Raw genomic sequence first — 24,877 nt, 5'->3', positions numbered from 1 at the left:
AAGGGGCGAATGCATCGCGTCGCCGACGAGACGGGGAATCGAATGGATTACGGGGCGAGCATACGGCTAAATCGTCGGGCGGAGTATGCGAAGGTGATGATATTGAACGATATAACGAAGCCGGTATTCGTGTCAGATCGAAATTACTTCGCGTATCGGACTCTCGAGCCCGAGAGCAGACGGGGCAATCAGCGTGGACAATTGCTTCGTTAAAACTCGAATTACTCGGAAAGAGGAGGCTAGGCTTTCAAATCGGATCCGACTGTGGAGTGGGTCAAGGTTGAAAGTATCTTACCGTTGGTCCCAACAGGACGAATATGAATCTCGTTGGCACAGGGACTTCCGTCAGGTCTCCCATTATACCGGCTTGGCTCAAGCGAATGAAGGCTGACAGGGTTTTATCTAAAAAATCGACCTCCCCGACGAGGATGTTGCTCGCTTCGGCTCCTGCCGGGATTTTCCTCATGAAATGAGTGTTCCCCTGTTGAACGAGGATCATCAGGACGCATTGGAGGATATATTTCTTGCTATAGAAACGTACGAGGCTAATGAAAAGCCCCGCGCACCTTGGATTTCTACGTTTCACAGGATTAACGAAGAAAGGGGATCATTCGAGCTATCGTTGGATCACTGCACGTGTCTGTATTGATCCTTTGCACTGCAGAGGTTTTTCATTGGAGATATTATTGTTTGATACTGATATTTTTTTCAACTAATGTTTTATGGATTGTGTTGTACGAAGATTGATATTAACCCTTTGCACTCGACAATATTTTGACGAACGTTCATTTTTTGATGAAATGTTAACGATATTGTTTGGAACTTATATGGAGGAATATATTATTTTTATGTTTCATGTTTTAACTAATTATTCGACATTTTATATTGAATTCTTTATTTTGTTCTTTTGTTGCGTTTGATTAAGTGGCGAGAGTCGCGTCACGAGTGCAAAGGGTTGTCTTAGAAGTGACCCTCAGTCGCCATTTGATTGAACGCAATAAAACAATAAAAGGAAAAATTAAATATAAAATATTGAATAATTTCTTAACACATGAAACATAGAACTAATATATTCCTCCATATAACTTCCAAACAATATCGTTAAAATTTCATCAGAAAACAACGAGAGTTCGTCACAAAAAATATTGTCGAGTGCAAAAGATTAACCCTTGCACTCAAGACACGACCCGCAATCGCCATTTCATTGAACGTAACAAAACAACAAAATGAACAATTCAATATAAAATATTGAATAATTTTTTAACACACGAAACAGAAATAAAACAACTCTGTCATCTTTTATGCAAAATGTTTCTTCATATAAATTCCAAACAGTATCGTTAAAATTTCATCAGAAAGCAACGAACATTCGTCACGAAAAATATTGAATAATTTCTTAACACATGAAACATAGAACTAATATATTCCTCCATATAACTTCCAAACAATATCGTTAAAATTTCATCAGAAAACAACGAGAGTTCGTCACAAAAAATATTGCCGAATGCAAAAGATTAACCCTTGCACTCAAGACACGACCCTCAATCGCCATTTCATTGAACGCAACCAAACAACAAAATGAACAATTCAATATAAAATATTGAATAATTTTTTTACACATGGAACATAGAACTAACATGTTCCTCCACATAACTTCCAAACAATATCGTTAAAATTTCATCAGAAAATAACGAACGTTCATCACAAAAAATCTCATCAAACGCAAAGGCTTAATCCTGTAAAACATAAAAGCTCCACGCGCGGTATCCTTTCCATCGAGCCTCGTACTCCCGCGAGACTCCGTACGAACCCTATGATTCCCATCGCCGTTCTCCAAAGCGGACGAACTGTGATTCCTGCTGATCGACACGTTGCTCGGACTCCGGTCCATCCCGTTGCCGGCGGACGCTGGTTCTTGGCCTGAAAGAGGTCTAGCTTACCGCCTACTGCGTCTCCCACCGAGGACGAATCGCAACGAGAAGTCGCGTGGGAAACGTAATCGAGGGGACGGCCGCATACTTCCCCGGTTTCCCCTCAATTACCACGTCCATCCAGGCCCGTCCCGTGCCGGATAGTCGTGACCCAGATCCGCGTGTCGAAAGTTTCCGAGTTGCAGGAATCCGATACAGAGGGGTTTCCATCGGGACGAAGGGGAAGTCTTATAACCGGATCCTCTTAAACGCGTCGCGGGACAGAAATGCGAATTGCAATGCGTTCGAGCTAAACATCTCTGAACCCTTTGATTTCTTTTTCACCGAAACACTGACACTAAAACTACCGAGCACTTCAATTGACTTTTGAAAATTTCGCTGTGGAAACTCCAAGAGTGCGTCTGTTCGGACTTCAGTTGATGTACAATTCAATTTGCGTAGTGCTGAATGAATTCTTTTAGTAATTTCTCAGGGAAAGATTTGTTACCTTTCTAATAATTGCAAAAAGAAGACATCAGGGGATCATTTGACCCGTCTGGTAGTTTTAGTGTTAACACTAGGTTTACGGGGATTTATTGGTAATTGGGGTACATGTCAGTGTGATCGCATCAATCAAAATATTTCTGAAATACAATATGCGTCGATTTGACGCGTTCCGTAAACCTGGTGTTAACTAGAATCGTGTCGATCGTCGAGCCTTGTGTAAATAACCGGAGTCTTGTGCAACCTTAACCCCTTGTTACGTGTCAGACTGTGAAGATTTTCAACATCGTTTAACAAATACAGATATTACTCGATTTATTCGAATTTAAAGTAAACATTACTCTTCTGTAATCAATTATTATACTTAACACACTGTATATTGGCGACGAGAAATCTTGGTTTTATGTGAAGACACTTAGCTATGCGATTTTGCTGATTACTATAGTACTTAGAAAAATATGGAATTTCATTCGAATTGATTATCTATTTAGAATACATTACGTAAGAATATGATATCTGAGTTTTTGTATGTATAGCAATACAAGTTGTTCTTACTGAAAATTTCCATGTGAACAATTTTCTGACAAGTAGCCGGTACGCAATGTGTTAAGAGCAATTTACTTACTCTACTTTGAAGTTTCTTTGTAGAAACTCGAAGAATGCATCTATATATCAATTGATTTACGATTTGTCTGAGAAATTCTAATAGTTTTCTAGTAATTTTTTCTAGTAATAGTTTTCTAGAAACGTCGCGAAGAAATTCCTATTGGATACGGCTCTTACGCGAAAGCCACTGATTAATGTAATATTCCAGGCCATGAAAGCATTAACACTATTTCTACCAAAGGTGTCGAAAGACACCTTTTGAAATTTTACCTTAAAATTATTTTCTCAATTTAATCATGTTCCCTTGATTGAATGTTCTACATTTCCTATAATCAATTTTACAATCGTTACTGGAAAAGTCGAGAAGTCAATTCAGAATATACGATTAAACATGGAAAATAATTGTAAGTTAAAAATTCGAAAGGTGTCTTCTGACACCTTCAGTAGAAACAGTGTTAAAGCTACTATTCCAAATTGTCGATAGTAGAATGCTACACAAGCGAAAGTAAATAACACGCCAAGGGTTGATAACAGCACAACGATGCGCCATAGACTCAATTCCAAAAACGATCTAGAATCTTTTTAACTCTATTATACAAATTTCAATGCTTTGATAAAAGCAACATCACATTCATTTCTCCAGCAACATCTACCACAAAGTTGTCCCTTTCCAACGGCAATGCAGAGCAGCTCAGTATCGCTGTCGGAAAGCGGTTGCTCGACTAACTGATTATTGACACAAGAGTGAGGAAAATTATCTCGTATTTCTTCGAAATCCTCGACAAGTAGAATATTACACGAGCTCAGTAGCGAAAGTAAATAACAGCACGATGCCATAGACTCAGTTCCAAAAACGATCTAGAACCTTTGAACGCTACTATACAAACTTGCTTCGATAAACAACTAACATCTACCACAAAGTTGTCCCTTTCCAACGGCAACGCAGAGCAGCTCTATCGCTGTCGGAAAGCGGTTATTGACATAAGAGTGACGAAAATTATCTCGCATTTCATCGAAACTGTCGACAAGTAGAATATTACACGAGCTCGGCAAAAGTAAACAACAGCACGATGCCATAGACTCAGTTCCAAAAACGACCTAGAACCTTTGAACGCTACTATACAAACTTGCCTCGTTAAACAGCCAACATCACATTCGTTTCCCGAGTAACATCTACCGCAAAGTTGTCCCTTTCGAACGGCAATGCAGAGCGGCTCAGTGTCGCTGTCGGGTTGCTCGACTAACCGGTTATTGACATAAGGGTGAAATGTCAAGTACGGCAAACCTTTCCGATACGTGAGCACGGAGGTGTGCACGGCTGCTCGAGCCGCAGCGTGGATTTTGTTTTCCGTGTCTCTCGATAATCGTTTGTCGATACACGTGTTATTTTCAGCGACCGCGTCGGGTTTCTCGCCGAGCGGAGGCGTCCGCTCGGAAACCGGGATTCGTGCGACCCGCGGATCTTTCGTCGGGAAGCGACGTTCGCCGAGGAAACGCCGCGTCGAATCTTCGATTCCGAAGTTTCCCGGCGAACGTTCGCGTTTCCGCTCGCGGAGCGGGCGTGGATGCGCGTTCGTCGTTGCCTGGGGGACTAGCTACCGTGTATCTCGGGTGTGTTAGTGAAGTAAGCAAGCACAGAAAAGCAGTTTACCGGGATTACCGGGTATGGCAAGGAAGCGGCTACCGGGGTGCAGCGCTGCTCCACTGCCGTGACTTGTTGCGCCGGCGATCGCCGGGGCGGAATTCGATTCCTCCACTAAAAATGACCATGAAACACACACGCACACCAGGCTAAACCTTTATTTACAGGGGAACGGTACGGTGTGGACTGATCGTTGGCGAATGGCAGGCTGACCTTTCGCGCGGGACATTTTCTATAAGCAATGGAACTTGTTTCAGAGGGTAGATGATGTTTCATCGATACTTCGGTAACTGTGTTCCTCGTTTAGCCCGAGGCTTCGAAGTAGATAATTGGGATATATTTATATAACTCGATCAAAATCGAGCCGAACGTTTAGTAAATAATGCTAAAATCCAATATGAGTGAAATTGATTTGTTCCGTAAATAGTGTTAATAACTATCCACCAATGCACAGTATTGACAGTTTACACCTGGAGCATTTAACATTCGAAATGTCCCTTCAGAGGGGACTACCGAGTGCAAGGGGTGAAACGTCAATAGAAAGAGGACACTTTCAGCATAGAAAGGGTTAACCTTTGTACTCCGAACATTTCAAATGCCTTAACCCTTTGCACTCGAGAGGTGACTCTCAGTCACCACGTGATTATACAACAAAACTGTGAAGTTGAATATTCAATATTTCAAATTAAAGTTTGCATTGCTACGTGAAATATTCAAATGAAACACCTCTGTTGCTTAATTTATCTACGAATTATCGTTAAATTAGTTTCAAACAATATGACCTATATCTCGTCGGGAAATGTTGAATATTTCCATTGAGAAACTTTCGAGTGCAAAGGGTTAAGGTTCATTAGAATATCTAATATCATTCCTGGTGCAATATTGGAGACTACAGAGTTCAAAGGGTTAATCCTTTGCGAACGAATGTCAATACTTTGCCGAGAACAAACTGTCATGTTTGTAGTACTAGGTTGTAAACAAATGATTGAACTGCTTGAACAGCAAGCAATCGGCACGTAGTTTCTTTGTTCGATGATTATTCAACACGTTGGATGTCATGAGGTGGCAACCAAAAATTACTGTGATTCATTCGATTGAACGATGATTATTCGGAAACTTCTCTATATTATAAGTATTACAAGATATTACATTATTCTCATTTTGTACATTTCTCTCGGTAAAATTGTGCAGCACTCAACGCGTTCATCATTCGATATGTAACTCAGCAGGATCTGCAGGTTTCGTATACTTTAAAAAATCTTCGTTCGCAAAGGATTGATATTAACCCTTTGCACTCTTCGATACACATCACTTGATTCGATACAAGAGAACTATCAAGTTGAATATTTAATATTCCAAATGGAACTTTCCACTGCTACGTGAAATATTGAAATGATCCTTTGTTGCTTAATTTATCTATGAACTATCGTTAAATTAGTTTCAAACCATCGCCTGTATCTCGTCAGAAAATGTTGAATATTTCCATCGAAAAACTCTCGAGTACAAAGGGTTAAGTTCGCTGAAATACGCGTTTAGGTACCAGATCAGACATGATCAAAAATTCGATCGAAAACTCTACTTCCATCACTCTAATATCAATTTTCACATACCAATTGAATTAATACCTTAATCCATCATTCTCCTTATACAATACACAAAAATTCAATTACAAATCAACACTCAAACTTCCTACAAAAACGTCATAAGTTCCAAAATCTCCCTAACCACGCATCAACTTTCCAGATTTCCTACTTCAAGTCCCAATGCCTACAGTGTACCCGCGAAAAGTCAATCCTCCATGTTCGTGCCACAGTCCCCGAGTTAGATCGGTCGTGGACGGTGTACAATACTACGAGAGGAAAGAGGAAACGGAAAATCGGTCGATTAGCTGAAAAGACAGAGACGAGTGTTAGTTGGTCGGAAGTGCGACGGTTAGTATATAGACAATATATATAGCATGATATGTATATATATATATCGAGTAGTCAAAGTACACAGTTAGTGAATGCACACGTGCGTATTATACAATTAGAGAACGTAAGGTCATGCCCCGTGGATCGGTTCGAGACTCGTCCCACGCGTTCGCGCGGTAGCGTGCACTCGAGAATCGTCAGCGAGACCGGCGATCCGTCGGCGTTCCTTTGTCGTTCGCGCGGAGTGTCCCAATTGAACACTCGAACGGCCGGAATCGAACGTTCGAACGGGGAACGGTGAAAAACGAGCGAACCGCGCGAAAACCGCTGCGCCTCGCAGTGGAGGAGCTCGATATTGCTCGGGCAACGCGACGACCCGGTGTATACGGTGCGTTGATACGGTTTCCAATCTGGGAGGCGGCGAAGTTTCTAGGGAACAATTGTTTTTTTAACACGCTGCACGCGGAAACGTAGTTTTACGTTTTTTGCGGTCTGTCGCTGGAGCGCGGTCACGTGAAACGTGTTTAGTAGATTTGTGAGGGATGGTGTTTGTGTTGCTAGGCAACGATTTACAGTGTTTTTTTAAGAGAAATAATGGTAGAGAATACATTGAGGTGTAAAATGGAAAATGTTTCGTTGAAAAGAATGAAGCGGTTTATTGCGATTTTAGTGAATAAACTCGAAATGAAAAACGACCGCTACGCGTAAGTCCACGGCGAAATATAACATGCAATGTGTTTAATTAATTAAAGTTTGATTGATTGAAATTTGTTCGTACCGTATGTAGAAATAAATGAACTTCGTATTATAACGTAATAGTATGAATTCAGTGAAGTAATGTTTATTTTGTGGTGAAGTTATTATTGAAAACGCAGCTATATTATTATGTCTATTAAAAAATGGAAGCACGGAAAATTAATGTTCATACTATAATATCTAGAAATAAATGAACTTCATATTACAACGTAATAATAAAACTTCAGTGGAGTAATGTTTATTTTGTAATAAAGTTATTATTATTGAAAACGTGGCTATATTATTATATCTATTAAAACATGGAGGCATGAAAAATTAATGCTCATACTATAATATCTAAAAATAAATAAACTTCATATTACAACGTAATAATAAAAATTCAGTGAAGTAATGTTTACTTTGTAATAAAGTTATTATTATTGAAAACGTGGCTATATTATTATATCTATTAAAAGATAGAAGCGCAGAAGAAAAGATATTTTAAACTTTCAATTAAATTTAGGAAGCCGTGCTGGTTTTGAAACTGTTTCGAAAATTTTGGGAATTCAATCTTCTCAATTGAACATTCACTCTACATTGTTCCATATTAAACAATCGCGTTCGAGAATAATTTCACCGTGGATTTGAAAGACAGATTACCGTACGTTTCGCGATAATTACTGCCACAATCAATGTCTAACGATTAATATCCGATGAAAACGTGATGTTTATCTTGTCCGACGCTAAGCTTTAATTTCCTTAATCACACCGACGTTACGTCTTTATATCGATATACATCATCGAGATCATGTTTTCGATTTAGACCTTCGTTTCTCCCCCTTCCGTTTCGCAGTTCATACTTTCCATCCATTTCTATTTAGCGTCGTTAACCTGTGATTGATGTATTTATAAAATCCGATTCTTCCGTGGCGCGGGGCAGCTGCCCATCAATCACCATTAAACGAATTAAGCCTTTAATCGATAACCGATAACGAGGAGACGCGAACATTTCGCGGATCGAACGATCCCTCGCGAGCCCGACGCGGGCGAACGGATTGATCGATTCGACGCAGTGCTAAGCTACTGTGAACACCGAGAGAATCCGAGGAGAAACATCGATGCGTGAGAAGAGTAATCGATCGAATATGAAAAAAATTGGTTGCAGCACTATGATACTTATATATATATATATATTTAGAGTATAGATGTATACGTATGTACAATTGCGTGACTGAGAGAGAACAGACTGGAAAGTGAGAAGATTCTCAAAGTAGACGGCAAGAGAACGGGAATATACACGAGCTTCACTTGTGCAGTCGATTTAAAGTTCATAGCAACGATAACCACCTGACGATCTAACCTTTTAGCTGGCACATCGCGAACCACGTCGTGAATCCGACCACGTGGGGAACAGCGAATTCGTCTGGCAGAAACACAAGAAAGATACCACGTCATTCCTTGCCGATCGTCTTTTTCGTTTGATTCCCAATCAGGCCGTCGTCGTGTTCAATACTTCGCGCGTTCGTGTTGGGACGATTGTACGTTTCGCAAATACCGAACATTGTCATTGTCATTCGTCTCGTAACGTTACAGTGGCTCGAATCGACCTTGTTGATTTTTAAAGGAGGCAATTCGAGAATCAACGATTAACTCTGAATTTTTTGTATATTACTCCTGATACCTCGATCGTTTTAATTCCTATATGATGAAATAAAGGTAATAAATTCTAAATGCAGTTTAAGCTCATCGAAAGATAAGTAGACTGAGGATAACAAAAATCGAGAGTAGAGATTAAAAATATAATTTGTTGAAAATATTTAACACATTGCGTAGAGCACTTTGCTTCCTCGATAGTCCGATGGAAAATAATTTACTTCGAGGAAATGGTCGAACACTTCCTTGTCGTCTCTGGTTATTGATATTATCTCATCTTTGCCTCGTAATCTCTTGTTATGGGTCGTTGAATGGAAATCATAATTGGCTTAACCCAGACCACGAATGACCTTTCCAATAGGTCATTGTATTCGTCTTGAAATACTCTATCAGAGTGTAAGTAAAAAAATATACTGTTCCATTTAAAAAAAAACAGAGATGACCTTCATATCTTTTTGACGCCTCCACCTATCAAAAAACTAGTAACATCGGATGATCAGCCGCTCGATATCAAATAATTTCGGCCTGATGCATTTTTTCCTATCACCAATAGCAGCCAAGTTATTCCGGTGACTGGTTTTAAGTGCCTCACCCTGTATACGAGATATTTCGTGACTACGCAATGTGTTAACCCTTGGCACTCCAGGTTGTCTTGTTATCTGTCAGCAACGCAACTAATTTTTATAGTATTCCCAGCGAAAATGAGAAATTCTATAACGTTTCTTCGATCTTTCATTTTCCTTAGTATAAAATTTGGATGTGCGGAGAATCTAATTTTAGGGTAGTTTCTTTAAGATTCATTAAAATATTTAATAACTGGTACAATATTAGAGCCTACAAAGTTCAAAGGGTTAAATCTAGCTACAACTTATTGCTACTATACCCAGATATAAAAATATATCAAGAAAAACATCAGTTATTCGGAGTTTTCGAATGTTAACCCTTAGCACTCCAGGTTGTTTTGCAATCTATCAGCAAGTGCAACTAATTTTTATGGTATCCCTTACGAAAATGAAAGATGCTAAAGCATTTCGTCGATCTTTTATTTTCTTTCTTAGTACAAAATTTAGATGTGTGGAAAATCTAATAATTTTAGGGTAGTTTCTTTAACCCTTAGCACTCCAGATGGTTTTGTAATCTACCAACTGCAACTAATTATGGTATCCCTAGCGAAAATGGAAAATGCTGTAACATTTCTTAGATCTTTTATTTTCCTTGCTAGTGCAGAATTTGGACGTGTAAAAAATCAAATAATTGTAGAGTAGTTTCTTTAACCCTTAGCACTCCAGATAGTTTTGTAATCTATCAACTGCAACTAATTATGGTATCTCTAGCGAAAATGGAAAATGCTATAAGGTTTCTTCGATCTTTCATTTTCCTTAGTACAAAATTTGGATGTGCGGAGAATCTAATTTTAGGATAGTTTCTTTAAGATTCATTAAAATATTCAATATTATAACCAGTGCAATATTGGAGTCTACAGAGTTCAAAGGGTGAATCTATCCTCTCCCTTTACTGTATCCTATTTTCAAGACATTTAACGAAGCACGGTCGTAACAAGGTCGAGAACCACCGATCAACGTAGTCTGTCCGCTCCGAGGAGTCCGAAAAGGAATTCCCTAGCCGAGAGAGTGCATGCTGATGACGTTCACAACACGTTTCGTTCAGATGAGAAGCGATCGGAAGCTGGATGTTAGCGGTCTGGCCTACGTTATACCTGGAACCAGTAGGTACGGTCCTTTCAGATCTTTCGCTTCTTTCGAGAGCAGTGCCGTGTTCGAGTTCGGGCAGCTGCTGCTGCGAGCGACCGAGGCCGCGTACGCGTCCCCGGCGTCACGGCGCTCCTGTAAATCTGACGTCAACAACGCATGCAAACCACATGTACAGTCGCAATCTGTAAAATGTCGAGCGTTTCGCACGCGTTTAGTGTTCTGCGACCGTTTCACGTCGCAGGCCGGGGACTGCCGCGCCGGCTGACCGTTGGCCTCTCTCTCTCTCTCTCTCTCCCCCCGTGCGTAGGTCTCCGAATCGCATTGGAACAAAATAAATAATAAGGAAACAAACAAACGGGACGGACGTAAGAGACGATTAAACTGAAACGGGTCGTGGGGAAAAATTAAACGCGAATTAAAAGGGCTAGGTGAAAATCAAACGCAAGGTACATCGAGAATTCGAGGTGTGCGAAGAGGTTCTATGGGAAATCGAGGGTGTAGGGTTTTCTTTTTATTAGTTGATCATTTATATTGAATTTTAGTTGATTATTAGTTAATTATTAATTGATTGTGCCAGGGCAAAACCCAAATATGTATCTGTAGAGACGAGTTTTAGCCTGTTCATGCGTTGTGGTAATTGCGCTTGGTCTGCTAGTACCTTGGCCGGAAGTGAGTTTGAGATGATTTGATTGGAAAATCGTAAAATCGTTAGAGTTTTAGCAAGGCGAGTTTCTCATGCAGACGAGAATAAGTTATAGGAAATGTTAGACGATTTATTAGAGAGAACTGTGGTTTTTTGAGGAAAACGAACGGCGAAACGCGGTTATGTGGTTGTTACCGCGAATTGAAGGGAATCGTGAACATTTGTCGAATTAATTGTTATAGTAATTAGATATATAATAATTGGAATGTTCTACGTACCAATTAGAATGGGAAATAATGTTCGCACTTGTCACGACGATCTCGAGCATGCAGACTCTGACGAAGCGATTAATAATATTCTGAGAGTATATCGGTTTCCGAGTTTACGCGAGAAACGAGAGTACAATGAGAATTGTTTGCGATTTATGGAATATTGTTCACCCAATGGAAAGAGAGAAGGGTTTCCGCAGAGTTCAGATAGAGAAATATACATTCAAAGATTACGATCATCTTTGATCAATCGAGAAAACGGGAAAATGATTTGAACTGTCATTTTGAAGGATACTGAATCTTTTTAGCATTGTTTAGTAACAATTTAAGTCTTTTTAATTTTGATTCTTGTAAGTATAGGAATAGATATTGTAATACTCTAGCCTCGAAGCTACAATGTTCACGATTTATATTAACGAGTGGTGTTCTAGAAACAATCGAATGAAGTGTGGAATAAACGTGAATCTAGTGTTAAGCAAGTGGTTAGTTTAATCTGAACTAACTCTGTATCAAACTATACACCTAATATTCCAGTTTAACACTAGAACTATCACTAGAAGGTTTCCTTTGTCTCGTTTCGCAATTATTGATATCTTAGAAGCATTGAATACTCGAAACGATCTTGAAAATAAAGAGGTTCACTTGAATACTATAACGAATATACAGAGAAACCGAAAATAATCTATTCTTACAATTTTTGCAAATCTTCGATAATTCTAGCGTTAAAATATAAATGATGTTAGTCACTCTTGAGAACAATTTTTTAGCGTCCATATAACATATCAATCGTATTAAACCCTCAGTAGTTCCAATGTTAAATATAAATGAGGTTAATCACTCTTGAGAACAATTTTTTAACATCCATATAACATATCAATCGCATTAAATCCTCAGTAGATCCAATGTTAAATATAAATGATGTTAATCACTCTTGAAAACAATTTTTTAACGACCATATAACATATCAATTGTATTAAATCCTGATTAATTCCAGTGTTAAATATAAATGATCTGTTAGTCACTCTTGAGAACAATTGTTTAGCGTCCCTACGAATTAGGAATCAAAGGCAAATAAAATAGGAGCATGAAATGGAAGTAAGGGAAGTTTAATTTAGGATGAAAATATAAAGAGAACTGGAAGCGATGCGTTCGAAACGTTGTACCTTTTCGCCCAGTTTCGACTCGGCGCCGCGAATGCCGAGTATCGAATATTCGTGAACAATGTCCGTCGGTCCGTTAGTATCGAACTACGGTGTCTATGGGATACTAGGGCGGTAGATCGTTGACAAACTTACTCTTCGACGAGGAATGGTTCCGTCCGATCTCGGCCAGCGATCTTATGATCGGCAGTCTGGACATGTTGTTGTCCTTGCGTCTCTCGTGCTGATGTCGATGCCTCACTAGGAGAGCCTCCCTAACCTAACAACAAGAGAGTTGATTGTAGAACACGTTCCTCCTCGTTTCAATCTGAAACGATTTCATCGTGCGCCTTTGACTGCGTGGTTTAGCTATTTATTAGCTGTTGTATCTATTTGTCATCTATTAGATGTTAAATCTAGCTGCAACTTATTGCTACTATACTCAGATATAAAAATATATCAAGAAAAATAGTTATTCGGAGTTTTCGAATATTAACCCTTAGCACTCTAGGTTGTTTTGCAATCTATCAGCCAGTGCAACTAATTTTTGTAGTATCCCTAGCGAAAATGAGAAATGCTACATTTCTTCGATCTATTTTCTTTCTTAGTACAAAATTTGGATGTGTGGAAAATCTAATTTTAGGGTAGTTTCTTTAAAATTCATTAAAATATTTAATATTGTAACTGGTGCAATATTGGAGCCTACAGAGTTCAAGGGGTTAAATCTAGCTACAACTTATTGCTACTATACTAGTAGCAGTCGACTGATATTTATGCTCGTTAAATTCTCTTTAGAATCTTCACCTCGAATCTAACGCGTTATTATAAGGCAAGAGGTTAACCCTTTGCAGACGAATGTCGGCATTTTGCTGAGATCAAACTTCCATATCTGGAATACTCAGTTGTGAACAAACGATTTAACTGTTCGAAGAAATCAGTACACAGTTTCCTTATTCTCTATGACTGTGTTTAATTTAGCAGAACGTGCAAAAGGTTTCGTATGCTTTCAACGATCTTCCGCAAAGGGTTAAAGTTACAATTGCCTGGAATCGTAAATCTATTCCAAGTGTACGATCACGATCATTGTACCTTCTCCCGCGCATCAATGGACAACGATCCCTTATTAATCATGCTGTCCAGGACCAAATCGGCGATCTGCTCCAGGCTGTTCGCCTCCATGTCCAGCATCACGGTGCCGTTCAATAGGAGACTCCTCAGCTCGAACAAAGCGTGCAGCGACAGGGTCGCTACGTGGGGTTTGCTCCATCTGTTCCCGCCCTCCTCCACGTCTTCCTCGAACTTGATCCACCTAGGAAACACCGTTAATCGGTTCACTGTGCCTGGCGACGCGCACGCGTCGCGCAGTTTTCTCGGCTTATGACGTTACTATTATCAACGCGTTATCTTCAAATGAAATTTCCACTGAAAGTAGAGCAGACAATTTATATTTCTCCTAAATTGTTACATTCGTGAGTAGCTTTCTGGTGAGAGCAGTGTCCAATAGGAATTTCTTCCCAATGTTTTGCCAGTATTGCAGCTGGCTTCATCGGGAGCTAAAGACACACTGATTCGCAACGATGGCGAAACGTTGGGAATTCCTATTGGACCAACCACCAATGAAACCACCGAGTAGTTAGACTTTCGAAATTTCTTTATAGAAACTCGAAGAATACATCTATATATCAATTGATTTACGATTTGTCTGAAAAATTTTAATAGTTTTCTAGTCATTTGGAAGCGGCGGTCATCGAAACGTTGGGGAGAAATTGCTATTGGACACGGCTCTTACGCGAAAGCCATTGATTAATGTAATATTTCAGACCGTGGAAGCATTAAAGCTACTATTAACCCCTTGCCTTACAATAACATGTCAGACTCGTGGTGAAAAATTTGAAACAGGGTTTAGCAAACATAAACGTTACTCAATTCTTTTGAATTCAAATTAAATATTCTTCTGTAATCAATTATTACACTACAGACTAACTGAGTGAGGATAGAATATACCCATAAATTTTCTCTTTTTTACTAAATTGTTAATAACAAAGTAGTTGTATCCATCATAGAGAAATAAATCATAGGGCAAGGGGTTGATAACAGAGGCACAACGATGCGCCATAGACTCAATTCCAAAAACGATCTAGAATCTTTTTAACTCTACTATTCAAACTTCAATGCTTTGATAAAAGTAACATCACATTCGTTTCTCGAGCAACGATATCTACCACAAAGTTAAAGACAGCGGTTGCTCGACTAATCGGTTATTGAGATAAGAGTGAGGAAAATTGTCTTGCATTTCTTCGATATTAGTGGCGAAAGTAAACCGTATGCCGGAGGTTGAAATGAAATTAAACTGGTCATTCGATTAACACGTTGAATCCCAAGCGAATCGAATTACTATAATTCACTCAATTAAACGATGATTATTCGCAAACACTTCTATATTATAAATAATGCTACCCATTGCGGTGACATTCAGTCCGATGAACATGCAACGATAATCCAATTCAGTCAAACGATTCAACCCTTTGCGGACGAAGATTGTTTTCAGTACACAAAACCTTTCGCAGATTCTGAATTAAACGCTGAATACTCAAATCAGAGAATGAGGAAACTGTGTGATTTCTTGCTGTTCGAACAGTTAAATCATTTATTCGCAACTTGGTATTCCAAACATGGAAGTTTTTCTCAGCAGAACGCCGACATTCGTCCGCGAAGGGTTAACATCGTATTTTTTCCATCTCGTGTATTTTGCTCGATAAAATAGGCGTTCAACGTGTCAATCTTGTAGGAGAAAGAGAATTTTATTTGAAACAGTATAATTATTTCATCACGGCTCACAATAAAACACTAACTAAATTAAACAACGCACACGCTATTTATATACTCAGATGCTCTTGTCTCACTCACACACTTTCTACATTCTTTCATCACCGTGCATTAACTTCGCATATATTCGAAATATTCTAGATTCTTAAAAAAAGAACATTATTGTAGAATTATTTAGCGTAGGTTAAAGTATTGTAGGATGAATGGTTCGTTGTGCGTGCGTAAGAGCGACCAGGTCGTATTGCGACGGACCGGCGCCGGGATGTTTGGAAAATAGTGTGACTGCGTTTAGAAAATCTCGAGTGGCTGAAAGAATGCGAGGAAGAGTGTCTGGAACTTAGCGACTGAACCGTGAGAAAAGCGTGTACGCGACTGCGTGAATTTTGACTATGGACGAAAGATGCGAGTGAGAAGGGTGCAAGGGTGAGAAAGACAGAGCGAATGGGGGTGCGTGCTAAAAGCGAGTGGGAATGCGTGCGTGAGGACATTTTGATGAGAGACAGCGGAGAACATTTTTGTGCGTGATAGAGTCGTGTGTTAGCCTTCGTGGTATTAAGTTGTATTTTTACGTGTTGTCCATATTGTTTCTCTATCTCATTAAATACATATACATTGTTTCCTAATTCTCTTTTTACTGAAGATCCACATTTTCAATGTCTAATAATAATAGTGGCCCCACTATAAACTTGAGGGCTCATCCGGGATCACTATAATATCCACAGTGATCTGAAGATTTGAAAATTTGAAGATCTGAAGATTCCAAGATTTGAAGATTTCAAGATTTCAAAGCTTGAATGTTAGAAGATTTGAAGGTTTGAAAGCTTGAATGTTAGAAGATTTGAAGATTTGAAAGCTTGAATGTTAGAAGATTTGAAGATTTGAAAGCTTGAATGTTAGAAGATTTGAAGATTTGAAAGCTTGAATGTTAGAAGATTTGAAGATTTGAAAGCTTGAATGTTAGAAGATTTGAAGATTTGAAAGCTTGAATGTTAGAAGATTTGAAGATTTGAAAGCTTGAATGTTAGAAGATTTGAAGATTTGAAAGCTTGAATGTTAGAAGATTTGAAGATTTGAAAGCATGAATGTTAGAAGATTTGAAGATTTGAAAGCTTGAATGTTAGAAGATTTGAAGATTTGAAAGCTTGAATGTTAGAAGATTGGACGGTTTGAAAGCTTGAATGTTAGAAGAAAGAAAATATGAAAGTTTGAAGCTTTGAAGATTTGAAAATATGAAAGTTTGAAGCTTTGAAGATTTTAAAATATGAAAGTTTGAAGCTTTGAAGATTTGAACATATGAAAGTTTGAAGCTTTGAAGATTTGAACATATGAAAGTTTGAAGCTTTGAAGATTTGAACATATGAAAGTTTGAAGCTTTGAAGATTTGAAGGTGTGAAAGTATGAAAGTTGAAAGTTTGAAAGTTAAAATTTGAAACTTAAAACGTAAAACTTAAAAGTTGATTTAACCCTTCATGGGCCGAATTTTTGGTGAGAGACAGCGGAGAACATTTTTGTGCGTGATAGTCGTGTGTTGGCCTTCGTGGTATTAAGTTGTATTTTTACGTGTTGTCCATATCGTTTCTTCATCTCATTAAATACATATATACTGTTTCCTAATTCTCTTTTCACTGAAGATCCACATTTTCAATATCTATAATAATAGTAGCCCCACTATAAACTTGGGGGCTCTTCCGAGATTACTATATTATTAACATACGGAGAGAATCAATATAATCTAGAATATTCCTACGCTTTGAACATTCATTCGAAACGCGTTCACGCACACAGTCGTGTCATACATCTATCGCACGCACATTCATCACTCAAACACATCCATTCCCACGATCTTTTGTATCGAGGAAACCATGACGCGGAATTACCTGGCCGTTTCCTTCCACTCCATCTCGTCGCCGTCTCTGACGAGCTCCTCCATCTCGGAGAAGAGAGGATGGGACTCGTGCGCATCGTCCCCGACCTCCTCGCCCAGGATGAACTGCACCCTTTGGGCCGGCGGCGTGACTGCAAATTCCAGACGTCGAGCCGTGAAACTTTCCCGTGGACTTGCTCTTTCTTATACACGAAACTCGTTAACGCGTTCACTGCCGCGGGAACGTTGAGCTTTCTCTACTGTTGCTCGCATTGCTAATTGATAAGTATCACTCCTGCGGTACATCATTTTTGCAATCACGTTGGTAATGACGATACGCGCGTACAATAATTAACACTAGAACTACCGAGCATTTAACAGGTTTGCGGGCATTTATTGTTCAGTTTATTCTATTGTTCCTGGGGAAGTTGATATTCGTTCATTTAGATTTTGGAAATTGTAGATGTAGAGATAGACAATCAGGACTCATATTTGTGTAATTGGATCAACGAAAACCGATTGAAACTTTTACCAAATAATGTTTATAAAATCCTATATGCGTCAAATTGACGTAAACCTAGTGTTAATACGATTAATATGCAATTCCTATAAAAATTGTAACAGATTATTTTCAGTTTCTTCAGGCATTCGTTATAGTACTCGAGTGGAACTGTTTATTTTCAAAATTATTTCGAATATTCAATGCTTCGAAGATATCAATAATTGCTAAACAAAATCGAAATCAGTCATTTTGACTGGTACGGTAGTTCTAGTGTTAACTTTGCACTCGGAAGGCTCTGTTACCATTTGATTCGACGGAAACTATGGAATCTATTTAATGTTGAACTTTGTGTAATGCCTTGATACGGAATATTGGAATACAATAGCTTTGTTCCTCGAGGAACCTTGCGATTTCTCTTCGAGGTAGTTTGAAAAATGGTAAACATTTCTAGTGAGAAACTTCTGAGTGCAGAAGGTTGAGATATGGAATTAGCGACGATATTACTAGGTACTAGAATTGATTCTTAAGGGTTATCAAAGTTGTTACGTTAAAAATATTGAACTTCTCGAAAATTTAGCAATCTATATACGTGAAGGAACAATGTCTCTTAATTTGAGTCTTAACAATTATCAAAGTTGTTACGTTAATAATATTGAACTTTTAGAAATTTTATTTACCAATCTCATGGATGTAGAAGAACAGTGTCTCTTGATTTGATTCTTAACCCTTATCAAAGTTGTTACGTTAAAAATATTGAACTTTTCGAAAATTTAGCAATCTCATAACATGAAAGAACAACGTCTCTTATTTAAAATTCTTCGCTACCCACCATTCTCAAGACAACCCGCAGAAAACCTTGCATTTCCTCAAAAGCTGGTTCCACTCCAAAACGGAATTCATCATAAAAATGCAATCGCGACGTCGAGTCGCGCAATATTTCATAATTCCTCGAGTTTCCGAGTTCGATAGCTTCCTCGTCAGTTATCTGATTACTTCATTACACGCTGATATCCTTATCGCGGGTGCTTTCGAGCGATCGTTCCGCGGTGGCAGTGAACGCGTTAAAAAACGAACATATCGATGCATGGTAGAGCGAAGAGAGTACGTGACAATACACCGAAGTTCATGTATTATTCGTCGCGCGGATGTTCCGAGCCGATTGCGTGCACATGTGATTCTATGAATGAAATGCCGCGAGACGGTGTGGACGCTCGTTTCCTGCGGGATCGAAAGCTGAGAACCGCGAACGTCGTCGCTGGATGGATGATCGATGCCGAACAACGTGAGAAATGAGAAGATGTCCAGTGTCGGGAGCCACCTAGCGAAATTATGCGGTGATGACTTTTTTCCAGAGATCGAAATGAGAGACGCCGAGGCCGTGTGCGGTGCAAGAAACAGGGTACCCGCGTCGATGACGCATGCACACGCCCGGATGATCGCGCGAGGCGGAAAACATTTTGCAACGGTTCCCCGGATCGCGCTGCTCGCGTGGAAGCTGCTCGATCGTGCTGCTGCGTGAACAAACGTGGAGATCTTGTGCATCGAAAAATCACATGGAGCACGGGGTAACGGCGCTTAATGGGGAACGCCGCCTAATATGGAGCACGATCTTATGGGAATAAATAAGTTTAGTATCTTCGTGTCGTTTCTTGTATAGAAGAGAATTAGCGTAATGTAAATTGAAGAGAAGATTCGTTTATTCATTCTTTCGGATTCAATGTTTATGTGTTAGTTGCTAGATTGTTTCTGGAGCTTTACACAGTGAAAGTTTTAAGAACTTGTTATATACAGTCGAACCTGTTTTTGTGCGGTGGATAGGACAGCATGAAAGAAACCGCACAAAAAAATGTTCAGAAAACAAAATTGTTACAAAGTAGTGAGAGAATGCTTTCGAAAAGAATAAATAATTAAATTACACATGGAATCATTTTGAAAAAATTTAATTTCTCATAGATGGAGAAATTTTCACAATGTATATAATTCACTGCTACTCGTCGTAAAACGCGCATCTTCTTGTGGTGGACTGGCTCAAAGTCAATTTTGTCACTTGAAAAACAACATCGTTGGAATTTTTATACCGCATAAAAAAATCGCATAAAATAAATCGCGTAGAAAAGGACCGCACAAAAACAGGTTTGACCGTAAATTGAAGAGAGAAGAAGAAGAGAAGAGAAGAATTCAATGTTTATATGGTGTTGTTTTTGGATCTTTACACAATGAAAGTTTTAAGAACTTGTTATAACATATAGAGGATATATTGAGAGGATACTGTAAAGAAATCGACACTATTCTTTATAGATAGTTTTTTAGAAATGAATAATAAATAATTGACGTATTCTAAAGGTTATTATGATTCTTTAATCCTTTGAACTCTGTAGGTTCCAATATTGCAGTTATAATAAAGCTCGACATGGTACTAATTCCTTTAGCGATGAATTCTTCATTTTCTCACATAAACATGTAATTCTTTGTTTCGCTTTGATCTTTCATTAAAATATACTCTACATTCGTCCTGCGTTCAACGAGTACACGCTCCATTTTATTTTATTGCGCGCAGAACGATAGGTTTTTCCAATTAATTCCACAGTTAACTGGTTAATTTCTCGTGATAAAAATGGACTTTGTTCGAATGACCCAAGCGTTCCATATTAGGTGCCATTTCTTCAATTCCCAGCCTTCGACTGTATTCACAATTCAAATCTCTGCATTACCAATCAGCGTACGAATACTTATTAACACGTTCGCGACAGTAAGAATTTTAATGAGCTGCGAAAATGGTAAAAATGAAAATTCAGTTCCCCGAGAGTTGAAATGCGTGACAATCTTAAAAAATTAAGGCTACGTGGAATTAACCCTTTGCACTCGAAAAATTTGTCACTAGAAATATTCCATTTATTTTTATGGGATATAGGTGACTTTTTTAAACTAACTCAACGAGGAATCTATTCACGAAATAAGGGGAACAATGGTGTTTTATTTCCACGTTTCACGTATCAAATTTATTAAAATTCAATACTTAATTAAATACGAAATTTTACATTATAATAATGTAAATAAATCTAAATTTTAAATTAAATTAAATTAAATACGAAATTTTACAATTTTGATGCACCAATCGAATGGTGACTGAGAGGCATCTTTGGAGTGCAAAGGGTCAAACGCCTAATAATTTTGTCATAGCATAACAATTTCGCAGTATATTTTATATTTTATCATATTTCTATTAATTAAACTATCAACTATATCTTCCTGTCATAGTATAATAGTACAATAATTTTGTTATAGCATCCAAGTAACTTGACATCGCAATAAATATAAATGCCATATCATTCGCGAACGTGTTAATTCCTTCCTGTTTCGACGCAGGTTCCATTGAGATTTTTTTATCTTTCTTATTTATTTTTTATCTTAATTATTTATTTTTTTATCTTTCTTGATATTATATCTTCTTTAAGCCTTTCTTAAAAAATCGGCGGTTCCACATCAGCTGCCGTTGCCCCGTTTATCGAGACCATTCGTAGAAGTTCCGCGAGTTCCTCTTTCCCGGCGCGAAGGCTCGAAGGAAGATGCGTATTCATCCGCGTGATCCGCTTTACGTGGCCGCGGCGCATTAACGATCGCGGCGGGCCTTTATGTAACGATGATAAACCAGTTAATGAGACGTCCAAGCAGCCGTACACGAGGCGGCTCGTCCCGATAAATATTGATGCGCGTCGAAAGAAACGTCACCCGACTGGCGCGAGCCGGCCCACCGTATCCTCGTCTATTATTCCGGCTGCTCGCGGTACCAATTTAATCGAACTTAATTACCGTCGCTCGTTTAGATAACGGAACGACCGTCGCGCGTCACTTCTGATCCTGTAAACTCGCGTGCCGATCGAGCACGATCAACTTCGATCCGTACGAATGGTCTCTCGGTAAAAGTGAACGTAAATGCAGAGAACTCTGGTGCACGAGCCATTCATTAGGCAAAGCGATTAACTCTGAATTAAGAACCGGGAAGTTTGATTTCTCGGTTAAATCGAATCTAGGGGATGTTTCAGAGGATTCTAACACCAGAGCATTTAATACGATTAATATGCAATTCCTATAAAAACTGTAACAGTAGATTATTTTCAGCTTCAGACATTCATTAGTACTCAAATGAAAGTATTTTCAGAATCATTCGAATATTCAATGCTTCGAAGATATCAGTAATTGCTAAACAAAAAAGTCAGTCATTTTGACTGGTACGGTAGTTCTAGTGTTAATTATAAAACATATCATTGATTTTCGAGTGCAAAGGGTTAATGCATGGTAATGAAAGGATGTTCTAGAAATTATTATATTATTTATAATAGTATTAACACTAGACCGAGCATTTAATACGATTAATATGCAATTCCTATAAAAATTGTAATAACAGATTATTTTCAGACATTCATTATAGTACTCAAATTTTCTTCAGACATTCATTATAGTACTCAAATGAAACTATTTTCAAAATCATTCGAATATTCAATGCTTCGAAGATATCGATAATCGCTAAACAAAGGAATTGAAACTAGTCATTTTTCCTGTTACGTTCTAGTGTTAAAATGTTTTCGTGATCTCTGGTATGGTTTAATTAGGATAAAATATTTTCCCGACTGATTAACATCCTAGATGAACGGATACAAGTTTTTGGAACGATTCGGATAGCAGAGTTGATCGCTTTGATGCACGAGCGACTCGCGCACGTGTTGGGGGCTTACATATCATCTCGCCGTCGGGATCGCAGATGCTAGATAGTCGACTCCTGCGAGTCATCAGCAATTGTCCTGAAACGTCAAGTACACAAGACACGTCGGGCACAGTTTCAACTGACGTCGGATTCGAGTGGGACCTCGTCGGACCGACGGGCTCTTAATTGCTCGTTGCCAACGTCTAATAAAACGCGTGCACGCTCTGTCAGCGGCCGGAAAGTATCGATTGGAGTGTCGCGCGGTTGGAAATAGGGAAGAGAATGCATCCCGGATTGCAACTTGTGCGTGCGCGATGCTTGTTCGCGCGAATAAACGAGCTTTCGGTCAACGTCGGGTGGCTGGGCCGACGAGATTTTATACGTGTGTGAGAAGTAAAGAAAGGGGAGGAGAAAACGCACGCTTGAGATCCGTACGAGTTAGAATGGAGATAAGAGTAACATATTATTTTTAGTTTGTGATGCAAAGTAACATTCGTTTTGTACACTGCGAGCTATATCGTGTCTATTTATTCGTATTTTACTCAATTATCTATTACTATTTCTTTTAAATAAAACATATTCAAAAAACCATTGATACCCCACTAAAAAATCACCGGCGTCTAGTCACCCCGTCGTTAACGGCGCCCACGCTTGTCTCCATTACGGTCTGTCGCAGCGGTCCTAACAAACTTTCATCCCCAAAGTTCGCCGTGCCGGCTCCGAGGATCGATCTCGGGTTTCCCTGTGGTTCGCCGAGGAGTTTCCGGCGGCGTTCTCGGTCCGGTGGCACGGAAACGCGGACGGTACGAGCCGGCACGCGCGCCGCGAGGGAAGCCGATTTTCCCGTACGTTTAAAAATGAAACGGAAACCCGCAGCCGCCGCAGGGGCTAACTCGTCTGGGACGCAGGGAGATCGACGGACCCTTCCGCGGGACTCGATATCGGTCACCAACTTGTACCCGGTGTGCCAGAAGTAGGGTGAACAACCGGGCAAGTCCTGACAAGTGGTTGGCTCGGTGCCACGCACCGCTCGATACGGCCGCAAAGTGCAACACACCGTGGAACGTTTGCGCGCGATACCCCCTTCGACGACGCGACCGCCGCTAATGGGAACGACCAGCCGGAGGAGACCGTTGTTTTCAGTTCGGCTGCTGCGCGTCTCGTCTCCCTTTGTAATGTTTAGCGCCGCGCGGTCCGAGGACGACCTGCCGTCGCTGTGGAATCGAAACGCGAAATGTCCGTTGTCAGTGGGAAATCCTGATGGGTTTCTCATGGTGTAATGAAAGTATCGTAAGTTCTGCTCTGTACTCTATAACATTTGGTCTGAAGCAGTTTCTTGTATCACTCGTAGTTATCTAGTTTTGAGTTTTGTCTGGAAAACGCAGTCTAAGAAGATATCATCATCTGTACTGCTCTGTACTCTATAACCTTTTGTTTGAAGCAGCTTCTTGTATCACTCATAGTTATCTAGTTTTGAGTTTTGTCTAGAAAACGCAGTCTGAGGAAATATCATCTGTTTTGCTCTATACTCTATAACCTCTTGTCTGAAGCAGCTTCTTCTATCGCTCAGAGTTATCTAGTTTTGAGTTTTGTCTAGAAAACGCAGTCTAAGAAGATATCATCATCTGTACTGCTCTGTACTCTATAACCTTTTGTCGGAAGCAGCTTCTTGTATCACTCATAGATCGCAAGTTTTGAGTTTTGTCTAGAAAACGCAGTCTGAGGAAATATCATCTGTTCTACTCTATATTCTACAATCTTTTGTATGAGGCAGCTTCTTCTATTACTCATAGATCTCAAGTTATTAAATTTTGTTCAGAAAATGGCTTATTTGCGCAGTCTGAGAAAATATAATCATCTGTTCTGCTCTATACTCTACAATCTTTTGTCTAAAGCAGCTTCTTGTATCACTCATAGATCGCAGGTTTTGAGTTTTGTCTAGAAAACGCAGTCTGAGAAGATGTAATCATCTGTTCTGCTCTATACTCTACAACCTTTTGTTCGAAGCATCTTCTTCTATCAATCACAGATCTTATGTTATCGAGTTTCATTCAGAAAATTCAAACAAGTTGTAGAGTTCAAATACAAAAGGTTGTAGAATATAGAGCAGAATATACAGTGGTTATATTTTTGTCACGTTATGGGAATATTACTTGGTTTTCCGCAATGACGATGGATATCTCACGATTCGATTCCAACGTTATGTAAATCGAGAAACGGAATTTACTTGTAAAATTAGTATTTCTGTAATGAGAAT

General features: G+C 39.2%; 1 protein-coding gene across 13 annotated transcripts in view; it reads right to left on the bottom strand.

Moving 5' to 3' along the window:
- Positions 1–24,877, bottom strand: part of Ndae1 (Na[+]-driven anion exchanger 1) — a 72,801-nt gene that overhangs the window by 21,338 nt on the left and 26,586 nt on the right. For 12 of the 13 annotated variants that reach the window (XR_004236256.2, XR_012998087.1, XM_031991060.2 and 9 more), the window contains 7 exons: positions 22,652–22,717; positions 17,430–17,568; positions 13,816–14,035; positions 12,883–13,006; positions 10,681–10,857; positions 1,811–1,920; positions 296–481 (listed from right to left, as the gene is read on the bottom strand). Coding sequence is in view for 11 of the 13 variants with exons in the window: in XM_031991060.2 (XP_031846920.2) it covers positions 296–481; positions 1,811–1,920; positions 10,681–10,857; positions 12,883–13,006; positions 13,816–14,035; positions 17,430–17,568; positions 22,652–22,717 (1,022 nt within the window). In the remaining 2 variants the exon portion in view is untranslated. The remainder of the gene's footprint in view (positions 1–295; positions 482–1,810; positions 1,921–10,680; positions 10,858–12,882; positions 13,007–13,815; positions 14,036–17,429; positions 17,569–22,651; positions 22,718–24,877) is intronic. The other variant, XM_076364987.1, reaches the window with a different exon arrangement.

The sequence above is a fragment of the Nomia melanderi genome, chromosome 2 (genome assembly GCF_051020985.1).
Source record: "Nomia melanderi isolate GNS246 chromosome 2, iyNomMela1, whole genome shotgun sequence".
In the NCBI taxonomy this organism is placed as follows: domain Eukaryota; kingdom Metazoa; phylum Arthropoda; class Insecta; order Hymenoptera; family Halictidae; genus Nomia; species Nomia melanderi.
The sequence above is the reverse complement of the archived record's forward strand: the minus strand, read 5'-3'. Positions and strand labels throughout refer to the sequence as shown.